Source organism: Salminus brasiliensis, chromosome 6 (genome assembly GCF_030463535.1).
Source record: "Salminus brasiliensis chromosome 6, fSalBra1.hap2, whole genome shotgun sequence".
NCBI lineage: Eukaryota > Metazoa > Chordata > Actinopteri > Characiformes > Bryconidae > Salminus > Salminus brasiliensis.
The window spans coordinates 6089339-6103796 of record NC_132883.1 but is presented as its reverse complement, the minus strand read 5'-3'; the positions used below and the strand labels follow the sequence as shown (position 1 = coordinate 6103796).

The following is a 14458-nucleotide window of genomic DNA, read 5'->3' as shown; positions in this document are numbered from 1 at the left end:
GGTTTATGGATTATGGCCTGTGATAAGCATGATGAGCTCTGCATATATAGCCTTGTTTATGGCACTGCAGCGGCTCACAGGAGTCATGATGCGTAGCATACCGAATAGCGATGCTGTCCTCTCACTGTCCGCTGAAGAGATTCGAGCACCTGGGTTTAGGGTTCTTGCTCGCCGAGTTGGAGTGAACCTTTCGCCGACACTAGAGCAGGAAAGACCACAGTCAGGAGGCCTGGTTTGTGTAGCAACCTTTACAGTTTCTCCCTTACCCAAATGTGGCTGAGTGGCTAAGGCATGCTTGGTCTCCAAAATATGATGTAAAGGTTTTTGACTCTAGGAATGTGGATACTGAGCACTGCAGGCCGAGCCCCAGGCCAGACAAAGCTTAAGCACTGGCAGAAGAAGGCCCAGCTAATGTTACTGTGAGTTACTTAACTAACACTCTAACTAGCTAACGTGCTATTTGACTAGCTACCTCCCATTATGGATACCTTTGCTCCCGATATGGATACCAAAGTTCTTTGGTGAACAGTTCCCTTAAGAAAGATAACGTTAATAGGAGGATCATGTCTGATAGACTCTGGTCATGTTGTTTTGCTCAAATTCTCAATCTAATGAGCCATTCTGTCAAAAGCAGCCCAAGAAAAAAAGAAAGAGGCAAGTGTTTCATTAAATGGCTTAAAAAAAACCTACTTATTACAGGAAACAGTCTCACAAACTCACAGCCAGGGCAATGGCACTGATATGAAGGATCAGACTCGAAGGAAGACTCAAAGAGAGCGTTGGGGAGAGAGTTCAGTTTATTTTGAACGGATTTAACAGCACTAATCTTTTACAAATGCTCACTATCAGATGCTGAAACTGCACTGGTGGCTGTAGAAGCTTGTGACAATTCATGTGACTTAAAAACACCAAGCATTCCTGCTGATGCCCGACGTCAGCTGCTCAGACATCAGCACCCACCCTCCTGCTACTGCTTTCGGCCTACCGACTACACTGGACTTTACATGGACTATTTGCTACTATTACTATAAGCATCATCATTACTTTAATTATTCCTATAAGTTAACGTGATTGATCTGCAAAACTTTAACGCGTGAACCTTTTTCATCTTATCACGTTTGGCCCCCACTTCCTCCCGGAGGTCTCTCTCTCTCTCCACAGAGCCGAGTGACGTATTAGCGGCTTTATTTAGAGATGTAAACACAGCGTCACTACTGTTAAACTCAGAGGGTAGATTACACTTTATTCATGCTGCAATATGGATTCAATCTCATAACTAACTCTCATTCTTTCTCTTTCACACACACACACACACACACACACACAGCTGCTCCTCTCTTGGCTCTTAGCTTAGTCCAGCCCAATGACCGATCATCTATTTACAAAGGTGTCAAACGTATTCACATCTATGACTCAGGTAGAAGTGGAGATACTAGGGTTTAAAAAGACTTCTATAGAAGTTGAAGCTTTTTACTCCAGTAAAAGTGTAAAAGTACTGGTTACAAAACTACTTAAAGTTGAAAAGTAAAAGTAATGGAAGGAAAACAGATGCCAAAAGCTTAGGCCGCGCCACAGGGGTCTATAGTGCACTACCCCCCAAAAACCCATTTCTCTAAAAGATCATAATGAAGAGAATGTTCTATTAAAATGTTGGGCTGCACTAGGCTCCTGTTTCAGCTGCAGATCTGCCCATTGAAAATGAAGCATTTCAGTAATATCAGCTCTATTAAAGGAGCGTCTCTGTGCTCTACTGAGCATCAACATGAGCTTCATGGAGGAAAATGTGAGGATTAGTTGTCTAGAAGTTTTGTAATGCTGCAAAAAGTCAAACTTCAGAGGCGTGTGATCAATAAGCTTTATTGGAGTGTAAATGTGGAGCTTAGTTGGGACATTGTCCCTAACGTCCCCACTATTGTGGGACTATTTTTAAAATGTAAGGAGTAGAAAGGACAGATAATTGGGTGAAAATGTTAGGAGTAGAAGTAAAAAGTCGACTGGAAAATAATTACTCCAGTAAAGTTTAGATAACCAACATTTCTACTGAAGTAGGGAATGAAGTATTTGTACTTTTTTACCTGACACCTGTCTATTTATCTCTTAAAAAGTTGGAGAAGCATGAAGTTGGTTCTCACAACTACACTGAGACATTATAAGACAAATTTTGGATTCCTCAAGCTAGCATTTTAACTTGTGATTATTCACAGTTACTCACAGTTACTCCCTCCTTGGTTCCACCTCCAGAGGGAGCTTTTCCTTGCCACTCTCCCCTTTGGTTCTTCTTGAGACAGCTCAGGAAATTCAACCTGCCACAGACCCTGATGATCCAGTTCTACACAGCGATCATCAAGTCCATTCTCACAGCCTCCAAAACCATATGGTTTGGTTCCTCCACCTCACAAGAGAGAGCCAAACTCCAGCGCATCATCAGGACAGCAGAGAAGATCATTGGATGTAACCTGCCGTCACTTCAGCAGATCTACACCAGCAGGGTGAGGAAGCGTGCTGGCAAAATTACATCTGACCCCTCACATCCTGGACACCTCCTCTTCCAGACACTCCCCTCGGGTAGAAGACTGCGGTCCATCAAAACCAGCACAACATGTCATGCTAACAGCTTCTTCCCCAGAGCTGTAGCGCTCCTCAACCACAGTGGACACCTCCCACTGTAAACCTCAAAACATACAACTGAACTGTACCAAACCGGACTGAACAGCTATTTGCACACCTGTACAGATGTTCTCTCTCTTTCTGTAAATATTCAGGTCATCTGTAACTTTCTATATTTTATATCTTTCAACTAAATCTGTTTCACATCTCTCAGCTTCTTCAGCTCTTGTTACACCTTAGTACGTTTTACTTTACTTTTTAAATTTATCCCCTACCTATTTATTGTTTAGTGCCATTTTCCTTTAGTTTAATACTTTAATTTTTCCGGCTGCAGTTTTGACCACTGCTTGTGTAGATGCAGCACATATTGAGCAGGTATTGTGGAGAGAAGGTGGGATTGAAGAGAAGTTAAAGTGCTTAGGGGCTCCGAGTGGCTCAGCTGTCTAACGCGCTGCCACCATGGCCTGGGCGTCAAATCCCGTTCGAATCCCGAGCCGCGCCGCTTTGCCATCAGCAGCCAGAGTCCAAGACAGCACAGTTAGCCATGCTCTTTCTGGGTGGGTGGATGGTGCCCTCTCTCCTCATCGCTCTTAAGAGATGTTGGCCGGCACAAGCATCTGTTGGCTGGTGTGGTAGAGCTGGGGACCCCCGGGCGCGTCGGCTGCCAGCTCAAACTGAAGTGGTGGCTGGTTGCACATGTATCAGAGGAGACGTGTGTTAAGTCCTTACCCTCTGAGAGTCGGGAGCAGCACTAGTGCTATGGGGATACTGACATGCAGTACCAAATTGGGAGAAATTTGACAAAAGCAACATAAGATAAAGTGTTTAAATCAGCTTTAAAAATCTGCACAACAAATACAAAGCACTGTAGATGCAAACACTGTAGTAACAATTTAAGAAAGCGAAATCCTGGACATTTTACGCAACTTACATCCACTTGGTCGGACACTAGGGTGATGCATGTGGTCACCCTACTGTAATGCTGGTTTAAAGATATGTAATGTAGCTGTTAATGCATCTTGGTCTTCTTTAGAGTGATTGTTTGCCTTGCATTTATCCTTAATGTCAGTTTGTTAGATACGTTAGCCTAATAGCATCAAAGCTAAGCTAAGCTAAGGCAAACCTCAAATAACAAGCATGTCTTGCCTGATCAACTGCTTTTGTGAAAAGATGAGAATTCCTAAGAGCTTTAAGAGCTGCTGTTGCTATAAGAGCGAGAGAAAGCTGCTGTCTGATGCCTCCTGCCTGTCGGCCCTGGCCCTGCCATTGGAGAAGCTCCTGCCTGGCTGTGGGGTGGTGGAGTATTTTGGGGGAGAACAGATGAAGAGACGATCTTCTTCCTTTTTGATCCACCGCAACAGCTTAGTGACCGCAGCAATAGCTGAGGCCTTGGGGACCAGTGGACTAAAGCAGGCATACATCTCAAACTTGCCAGTGACCTGTAGAGAAGAGGATAGGACTGACTTTAGGTCTTAGGTTGTTCTAATAGAAATACAGTGCCTTGATTCGGGTTCAGATAACCCATCCAGAGCCTTACAATTATTTTATTCAATAGATCTGTGAGATATGACAACCTTAAAAATGGCATTTTACCACTATTTCTGGCTAAGATTATGCAAATAATTACATATTCAAATATATCCCTCTGCTGATTCAGCTACGTTAAGGTGCACCCATATCCAGTGGTAATCACTGGCTAAAGGTGTAGGGCCTATAAAGCTCCACTGCCCAGAGTCTGGAAAGCTTTATAGGCCCTGCACCTTTAGCCAATCATTACCATTGGATATGGTGACCCAAGGCTCATGTGGAACTGTGGAACTGTGTTCTCCGGACTGAAGGACCTCCAACCAGTACATCTGGGATGATCTGGAGTTGCATTTGTAATCCACAAATAATCATGCAACATTAGTACCTGACCTCACTAATGCTCTCGTGCATCCTTACTGCTAAAGTAGAGTCTTCCCAAAAGAGTAGAGGTCCTGTAAACCCCATTGAACCGCTGCATCCAAATTGCAAATACACTACATGAACAAAAACAGCTCTGTCTGGATTACCATACCCATGCTAGCAGGGTCTCCCTCTGGGTGGAGTGATAGAGAAGTTTAAGGGGGCGTGAGGTGCTGTGAATTCGGCTGTGGAGATGTCGGTACAGGTCCATCAGACGAACCCGCTCCTCTTCTGTAGTGTACGGTGCCTCTACCTCTGGACTGAGACATACACAAGGATTAGGTCATGGAGTGCTGGCTTCATAAAGTGGTGACCACTGTTTCTCAGGCCAGGTTCCCAACACTCTCTAAAGTGGCTCTTTTTCAGTGGTTCATTAGTATAGCTAATGATTCTAAACAGCGGCGCTGACAGGCATTTTGGGCCCCATGAAATTATATTACACTGGGCCCCAAAACCTCACCACCCCGGGCCACGCCAACCCTGAAAATGTAACAAATGTGTATATGGTGGAAATCACTATTTGAGGCAAGACTGATACCCTCTTTAAGAAAAGTGCTAAAAACTATATTTTACAGTAATATATTTTATACAGTTTTTAATTATTTGTATTGTAAAAAAGTTAAGATTTTTAATATTAATAATAGTAATAATAATACTAACATAAATTCCCTGAGATTCACTGAGCTCCTGCAATTATGTCAACTGACAAATCACCTCCTTCTTCATTTGGAAATAGGTCTTTGATATGAGGATAGGTAGGCCGGGCTGCTTAGTCTTGGCACAGAGGCAGAGACAGGGACCAGTCTTTTAGTAGGAGTAGCTGCTAAAACCTTTGCCTGCATTGATTAAATATTGGCGTGAAATGTAAACACTTGTTTTAGTGAAGATCTCAACTACATAACTGACTGAAATACACTGACTTTCTTTGCGTTTCTGGAAAACAGAGGTTACTTTTAAAGGCAACACACTACTTCCCTTCCAACTTGCAGTGAATTGATCGCAGTTACGCAATCGCACCTGTTTAAGGCGGACATTTATACGTTAAACGCTCTGCAGAACTTGCTGGTGTTGGACCAGCAGTTTCAGACCAGCAGTTCCAGGACATGCCGTAGTAAACTACCTAATATAACAAAGATGTCCGTTGTTTTTAATAACTCCATGTTAGCTCATTCGCTTTTAGCAAACAGCTTAGCGTCTTCTTCAATTTTTACGTTCTGCCTTGAATTAAAAAGTGCATCAATTACATTAGATTACATCTTTATCAAACCATTTGTGTAGATATTTAATAGAGAATATGCTTTATTACTCCAAATAAATGTGTTTGGTCCTATAAGTTACATTTGTAAATACTTTCAAGTAAAATATTATTATATTTAAGGACGCAAGTTGTGCTTGTAGATGATAGATCAATTAATTAAAACTGTCTATAAGGAAAATGGCTACATTAGTATATAAGTATAAAAGGCTTTATACTGAATTTGGGATAATTCAATACGTGTAATTTTGTGGGCAACACTCCCTAAACATCTTATAAATTAGATACATTTATTTGGTTAAAGTTTTGGCTAAAAAGGTTCAGAATCAAAAGGCAGCCCTCTTCCCCTTAATAAATGACCTCTTTATGAGTCTTAATAGTTAGTTTTTAAATGTTTATTACTGTATTACTGATTAGTAATCAGTAGTTAGATACTGCTGTTATTGTTACAACACGTCTTAATAACACATGATATTCTCTTGTATAGGGAAACAATAAATACCACCACCACCACAGTCTGTATAGACATTCATCTCTGATGCTACTCTCAAACTGAGTCAGGAATTAGTCAGGAATTAAGATTTAATTTGTAATCAATAATTTGATTACATTAAAACAAATCCAGTGGTATTTGGGTCATTTCTATGACAGATATAGCAGTAAATTCACCAAGCCATAACAGGGGTCACTTTTAATGTTTAATGTAAACACAGGTCTTTACAGCATTCACAGCATTCCCATTAAACTAAAACTAAGGCACGCCTTGGAACTGCAGGTCTGGAACCGGCATCTCCAGTCCCAGGGCCTTCAACCCGCCTTAATTTTACCCACCCATACGGCCACCCATAAAAGCATGACAACTTAAAGAACCATATGGATGCTAAAACATGTCTTTATGAATTAGGGTTCTTTATAAATTAGAAAATGGTTCTGTTTAGTACCAAAAAGCCATGAAAAAAAGTAGAGTTTGGAATATATAGCAACCACTGGTACTAGGCCTGGTTCTCCAGATTATAGGGATTTTAGCCATAATTTAGCTGATATTTTTAATGAAACATTAAGTCATTCTATATTAATAAATCCACATGTATATCTTTATATGTTTCCGTGAGTATGATTGCTGTAGTTTTGTTTTGCAGAGAGAAAAATCATCTGTGCCCTTTGTTTTATGTTTGTGATATGTTTTTGATCATTTCTGATATTCAAAAAATCAGAAAAGGTGGACCTGAATGACTCAGCTATGTAGTATATGTTGTAGTATATGTTGTAGTTATGTTGTAGTTGTGTTTTCAGCTTAAATATCACAGCTAAAATGTCACCAATAGCTAAGTTAACTCTGTCGGTTGCACTTTTTGGTGTATAAACGTGATAAATACATTTCTCAGCTGTATCATCTGATTCGCACAATGGAAACCATGTGAGGGGGGAACCATTTCTGTTACTAAAGTTGTGCACTGGTCGACTTTAAATAGCCTCAGCAAATGCTGCAGAACAAAGAGGCCTTAAGTTCTTCACCTCAGGCTCGTCTAACACGCCATGTGCTGCTTGTTGCTGATCACAGAGCCCACAATACTCCACACATCGACTGCAGTGGCAGTTTCAACCTAATCAGCCAGCCTGGCCTTATTTGATTGCCTTTGCATAAAAGGCACCCGGGCACTTTGTACAGCAGCTGCAGATGAAACACTGCTTCGGAAAGTCTGCTGAAGAAACGGCGAAACTCTGGCTTATAGTATCTCAAGTTTCTCAAGTAGTGTCTGAAATCTACACTGAAGCTACGAGGCTAATGCAGCCCACAAGTGATGGAGGTTTATAGCCCACTAATTAGCATCATGGTAACTGCATGTCTATCTCAGCACACCGGCCTTAAACCAATTTGAGCTTGGTCTTAGATAGGCTTGCTAATGTGGTATGTGACTCATATGACACTACTTGCATGAATGTAAGGGCGTTTTCACCGGGGAGTGCTTGCTCCCTGAGGTTGGTACGTTTGGTAAGTGTGAAAGCTGTTTTTGAGCCCAGGAATGGTCCGCAGCACTGATCTCTGGTCCTTCTGAAATCGGTGGTCTTCATATGGTTCGCTTCATATGGACTCATGAGATTGATATGGGATGCTGCACAAATGGAAGCTATCTACTCCTGGGACCACGTTTGGGGTTGCGTGATTGGTTCATTTTGACATGTGACTCCTTCGACTTATGGCCTGCATGGCTAAAAACCTGCTTGTGTGAGAACAGCTCCTTGTATGAATTCAGGTGTTTCTGTGCATGTGACATTTCTTGACCCCAGAAAGCACTGTTCATCAAAACGCTTGCAGAAAAGTGACCGGCCAAATTGTGCAATCAATCCACGGTTCGAATGAAATTTTTCTGTGTGATTTAAAAAGCTGCTTTTTTAAAAAAGCTCTACTGTCTCCACAGCAAAGGCTTTCTACTAGATTTCAGAGGATATCATTGATTGCATTCAACACCAAGAGCCTTAGTCAGGTCAAGTCAACTCCCCAACTTGCCCCAAAAGTACTGCATGGAGCACCATCTACCATTCTAGAGCTCCAGAGCTCAGTGCTGGTGGCTCTATACCCCTCTACCACGCCTGGCTACACCTTTATCTGCTCCATATTCTATTGGCAATACTTCTCTACAGGGACTAGACAAGCTGTGTTAGCAATGGGTGCAACTTAAAGTAGCAGAATGCATTCATTAGAAGGGGTGTCCACAAACATTTGGACATATAGTGTGCATTACATCCACATGTTATCCTACAGATTCACACACGCGCACACTTGTTCACCTGGTGAATTGTGGCAGCTGGCCGTAGTGGTCTGGAACATCAAAGGGCATGTACAGGAAGTGCCTCAGCTCAGCCACGCCAACATGGCAAACTTGACAGAGGTGTGCTTTTGAGATAAACTGCAGAGCACTGTTTGTCCTGACCCCCTCCTCGATTCTCCTCTTGCAGTCAGCCACAGCGTAGAAAGCCTCCTTATCGGTGGACAGTAGCACGAGGCAGACGGTGCACTCAGGAGGGTCTAGATAGGCGACGTAAGTGTAGAAGTAGCAGTCTGGATTGAAACGAGGGAGGCAAACAGGGGTCCAGATTTCACCGGCCTGGAAGGCCGAGGAGGCTCGAATCAGGTTCAGGAGGAGGTGGAGGTCAGTCGGCTTCAGCCTGGCATCCTCAATGACCATTTTCTCCTGGACGATGGAGAGGAGCTGTCCTTTGGCGATTAGGAGCGACAGCACAAGGTTAGGAGTGACCGCTTTCTGCAGGATCTGGCTGAGAACTTCCCTGACAGGTGGAGCCATAGGCATGCACTGCACAGCCGAGAGCAAGAAGCCAGCCTCAGACTCCATAACGTTCAGGAGAGTGTCTAGAACCTTCTCTGAGCCAAACAGGAGCCGGCGAAGGTCGTAGTTCTTCCTGCGCTGGAAAATGCGATTGATGCTGGCCTGGGTGAGCATGCTGACGATCTGGTGGTAAACATGCAGGAGCTCAGCACGAAGCTGTGGCTCAGACTGACGACTCTTGGACGCCGAAACAAGCACCAAAGGCCCCTTTTGCATGAAGACAATCATATGCCCGTCTGAAGGAGGAAGACAAGAGATAGCTTGGCAAATAAAATCATATACACCACTTGGACAAAAGTATTGGGACACCTGCTCATTCTTTGTTTCTTCTGAAATTAAGGTTATCAAAAAAAAAAGCTGATCCTGCTTTTGCTGGAGTAATTGTCTCTACTGTCCATGGAAGAAGGCTTTGTACTAGATTTTAAAGCATTGCTTCGCGAATTTGATTGCATTTAGCGGCAAGAGCATTAGTGAGGTCAGGATGTTGGATGATCACCACCCCACCTCATCCCCAACTCGCCAACCTATGCCAGACGTATTGGATGTAGCACCATCCATCAGTCCAGAGAACACAGTTCCACTGCTCCACAGCTCAATGCTGGGGGGCTTTATACCCCTCTAGCCCAGTCTAGGAAGTCTTATTTTATTGGCAATACGTCTTTACAGGGACTAGACAAGCTGTGTTTGTGGGCATTCGTGCATCTTTGTCAGCAATGTGTTCAACTGAAATAATGCTGATTACATTTATTAGAAGGGGTGTCCACAAACATTTGGCTATATAGTGTTGCTAGTTGGGTAATAAAATATTGCATAGATTACAACCAGTGGGTTACAGTCCACACTATTTTCTTCTCAGTTTTGATGCTACTTACATGGAACATCCATTATCCACACTAAATTAATCAGCCATAACATTAAAACCACTGATATGACATGAATATCATTAATAATGTAGGTTACAGTGGCACCTGTCCACATATTAGGTAACAAGTGAACAGTCAGTTACATCAGCCAAACTGTAATGGCTAAATGACTGGATCAGAACATCTCCAAAACAGCAGGTTTGTCTTGTGGGGTGTTCCTGGTATGCAGTGGTCAGTACCTACCAAACGTGGACCAAGGAAGAGCAACCAGTGAACCAGCAACAGGGTCCTAGGTGCCCACAATTCAGTGATGCAATCCATTGAAGCCCCAGCTCACAACTTACAGGACTACAGTCTTGGTACTACATACCACAGGGCACCTTCAGAGGTATAGTGGAGTCCATGTATCAATGGGTCAGAGCTGATTTGGTGGCAAGACGGAGGCCTACACAATATTAGGCTAGAAAATCACAAGGCATCGCACATTCTGATTGGATGAAAAGGGGCTGGAACTTTGTATTGGAGGAGGAAATTGTCCATATTGTCTGCCTACAAACACCAGAAGCCAAGCCATGCTTGTCAATTCCATTTTTTTGCTTATTTTCTAATAAACGTAGTACACATGTTAGATGTCTGCGCCACTAAAACCCCACCTTTAAATCTCACCTGAGTAAATGGACCGAATGGTGTTACCGCCAACCTGGACAAAGGCGACCAGGGCCATCATGACCCCCATCACAGAAGACAGGGCCTCCTCGCTGCCGTAGCGAGAGTAGATGGGTTTCCCCGCCTCGCTCAGTACAAACACATGCTTCCTGTGGCTCCTCCAGCTGTCCGTCATCACCTCCTCATTTCGACTGGGTGGACTTTGGGAAACAGTGGAGCAATCAGTGCCCAGACTCGAGGAACTCTGGTCTTGCTTCAGTTCTGCTCCAGATAAAAATGCGGTAAAGTCACTGGATTCCTCCAGAGAGTCAGTGGTGTTCTCAGGTAGCACATCGTCATTTCCTGCACTGTCTCTCCTGAACATACTGTTTGTTTCTCACTTCCCTTAAAATGTTTGCTTTGTACTCTGGAAATTATGTCCTTCTTTCAGAGGAACACTTCTTCCATAGATGACGGACGATGGGTTCCTATGAAGATTGTTACAGGTTCGTCAGGGTTTCCAGGAGTGGTCAGATGAATTTTATAGACCACAAATTTGTTTACAGATTTTTTCCCGTAGGAATGAATGGAGCGCAAAGATTGCACTGATATATTTGCACCAGTAACACCCAACCAACCACATGGGGTGGAAAAAAAAACTTGGCAACACCCTAGCAACCACCTGACACTATATCAACCATTTGAAATATCACAGCATTTACACTGGAGATCTACGATCTAATACCATAGCAGCCAGCAAGAAACACCTTACTAACCCCAGAGCACCCATTTAACAATACCTTTGCCTGGGCAGCCACAGCCACATAGAACACCTTAGCAATCGTCTGAAATACCTATAAAAAGCACCTACTTAACAACACCTTATCAACCACCTGGTATACCTTAGCAACCATCTGAAATACATAGGAAAACATTAGCAACACCAAGGCACCCACTTAGCAACAACTTATGAACTACCTGAAAAATCTTAGCAACCAACAGAAACACCATAGCGACCACTTATACAGTTAATACAGTTTTACCCTAGTGGCCACTTGGCAACATCTTAGCAACTCCCTTAGCCTGTTAAGCTATGCAATTATTTCTTTCCATCAGAAAATGCACTTTTAAAGTTATTATTATTATTATTATTATTATTATTATTATTGATTTATTCCATGTTTAAAACAGCATCAACACCAGACTAAACAAGAAACCAGCATCAGTCCCAGACTAAACAAGAAACCAGCATCAGTCCCAGACTAAACAAGAAACCAGCATTAGTCCCAGACTAAACAATAAACCAGCTTCAGTCCCAGACTAAACAAGAAACCAGCATCAGTCCCGGACTAAACAAGAAACCAGCTTCAGTCCCAGACTAAACAAGAAACCAGCATCAGTCCCAGACTAAACAAGAAACCAGCATCAGTCCCAGACTAAACAAGAAACCAGCATCAGTCCCAGACTAAACAAGAAACCAGCTTCAGTCCCAGACTAAACAAGAAACCATCATCAGTCCCAGACTAAACAAGAAACCAGCTTCAGTCCCAGACTAAATAAGAAACCAGCATCAGTCCCAGACTAAACAAGAAACCAGCATCAGTCCCGGACTAAACAAGAAACCAGCATCAGTCCCGGACTAAACAATAAACCAGCATCAGTCCCAGACTAAACAATAAACCAGCATCAGTCCCGGACTAAACAAGAAACCAGCATCAGTCCCGGACTAAACAAGAAACCAGCATCAGTCCCAGACTAAACAATAAACCAGCATCAGTCCCAGACTAAACAAGAAACCAGCATCAGTCCCAGACTAAATAAGAAACCAGCATCAGTCCCGGACTAAACAAGAAACCAGCATCAGTCCCAGACTAAACAAGAAACCAGCATCAGTCCCAGACTAAACAATAAACCAGCTTCAGTCCCGGACTAAACAATAAACCAGCTTCAGTCCCAGACTAAACTTTAAAAAAACAGTGTGACCTATTACTATTACCTAACTTCATAACAGCTCCTCACAGTTGTGAATTGCACTCACGCTCACCAGCTTAGGGCACGATGACACTGGGAAAGCAGTCGGGGACTCATCCACAGACTGTTTATTGTGACTCGGTCAAGGAGGAGTTTTTCTGCCCTAAACTCTGTGCCCTGACCAGCCGAGAATAAAGCTCCCCTTGACGGTTCACAATAAAAGTCCCTAATATTTCCCACTATCACTTTATAACAGCTCCTCCTGACTGAACAGTGGTGGAGCATGATAGAGGTCATGCGTCCATTATTAAGGGCCTGTGTCATATTACATTAATGCATATGTAGATTTTCACATAACATGCAGTAAACAGCAGCTATGAAAATTGCTATGATGCACATAAAGTACAGTATATATATACAGTTATATATTATTATGGTTAAAAATTAGACGCCCATCTTTTGACCCCATATTTTGACCCCTTTATGGGCACTGCTCTATTAGCCAAATTGGATGAGATATTGGACCAAACATCTTTTAAGCACTCCACATTTTAGCCAAGAGTTTTTTTAGCTTATGTGGGGGTTTCTCTCATCCTAAGAGGCACGTTTAAGCAATCTGGAGGTTTTCTGCTGGATCTGGCAACCCTGGCACACCGAAACGCATCTACGCGCTCTAGTTAGTGCAGACCTGCGCGTATTGGAGCGCAGCCACCGTGGAAACCAAGTGAATGACTGCACGATAACTTCCACCCCCTGTCTATCTGCTGGCTCTGCGCTCAGCTGGGAGGTTGTAGACTCGCACAGGTGGCTCTGGCTTCGTGCTTTATTTTGGGCTGCTGTAAAACATGGTGTTACCACCTCGGTGTTCCTCAGTGGACCTGTCGAGAACATTCAGTTGGATGTTTCTGAAGCAGCTTTAAGGGGGAAACGTCGACCGGCACCTCAATGGAAGCTCACCTACTGAAGTTCATCGAGCGAGTGAGGGCTCTGTCAGAAAACGACAGCGATGGGGAAAGCGTTATTGCGGCTGAGTACGCTGTGAGTTATACGACCCCTCTCCTCTCTGAAAACCTGGGCTTTAAGTGGGAGTAGTGCAGTTATGGGCTTTAATTGTGGGCTTTATGTTAATGCATAGCAGTGCAATTTGAGCAGCATAATATTGAGAGGTTTTTGAGAAATTGCTTGAGGTTCCTTATGTTGTTATTTATATTAAAAATGATGACAAAATACATAAAAAAAGATCTATGAGTCAAACTAAACAACACAACACCTCAGGAAATCATTATATTGCTATTAGCTGCCTTGTAAACACACAAAGTCTGCCTCACACTGATTTCCAGAGGTTGTTAGAACTTCTCAATGAAGCTCCAGTGTTGGTCCAACGACTCAGGCCCACATCTCCAAGTACATGATAATTCATTTGTACTTTTTTGAGAATTTGTCAAAAACAATTGCCCTCAGATATGTTGGTAAGGAAGCTGTTTTTTTTACTCAGGTAGTCTACGTTTGAGTCACTGTTTGGTTCCTGTTCTTTTTCTGGATTTCGTCTCATTCTGTGCTGCTTAGCGTTTCATGTAAACCCAACAGGATCCATAACTTGCAGGTTCCTGAGAGATGCTGGAGGTGTTAAGATGGTCCACAGCAGTTCTGGAGGTTATTCAGAGGATACTGGTTGCAGGTTTCTCAAGTTGGGTTTAGATGGTTCGCTGTGAAATTGTTACTTTCCAGGGAAACCTGGCGAGTTAGGGCTGTTCGCAGTGGTGGTGAGCGGATCCAGACGTCTGCAGGGTTCTACACCTCTGTAAAATGGCTTTGACAACTCA

The 14458-nt window shown here is 43.1% G+C and overlaps 2 protein-coding genes across 2 annotated transcripts in view; one reads left to right on the top strand and one right to left on the bottom strand.

Annotated features, from left to right (window-relative positions):
* Positions 1 to 3812: 3812 nt before the first annotated feature.
* mon1ba (MON1 secretory trafficking family member Ba) lies at positions 3813 to 11049 on the bottom strand. Its single transcript, XM_072680814.1, has 4 exons — positions 10686 to 11049; positions 8600 to 9392; positions 4667 to 4814; positions 3813 to 4046 (listed from the first exon to the last, which is right to left on the bottom strand). Exons 1-4 carry the CDS (start codon positions 11047 to 11049, stop codon positions 3813 to 3815), a joined length of 1539 nt encoding a protein of 512 aa, XP_072536915.1.
* A 2400-nt stretch (positions 11050 to 13449) lies between these two features.
* The window catches only part of ptpn18 (protein tyrosine phosphatase non-receptor type 18), a 43174-nt gene continuing 42165 nt past the window's right edge, over positions 13450 to 14458 (top strand). The window contains exon 1 of the mRNA XM_072681441.1: positions 13450 to 13673. Coding sequence (XP_072537542.1) covers positions 13581 to 13673 — 93 coding nt within the window. The 5' untranslated portion in view covers positions 13450 to 13580. The remainder of the gene's footprint in view (positions 13674 to 14458) is intronic.

Excerpts from the sequence above, each read along its gene's own strand:
- mon1ba (XM_072680814.1), bottom strand. The coding sequence starts at position 11,049 with ATGTTCAGGAGAGACAGTGCAGGAAATGACGATGTGCTACCTGAGAAC. Across the intron at positions 9,393-10,685 it reads CATTCGGTCCATTTACTCAG|ACGGGCATATGATTGTCTTC; the intron begins GTGAGATTTAAA and ends TTCCTCCTTCAG. Across the intron at positions 4,815-8,599 it reads CAGCTGCCACAATTCACCAG|TCCAGAGGTAGAGGCACCGT; the intron begins GTGAACAAGTGT and ends TGTATGTCTCAG.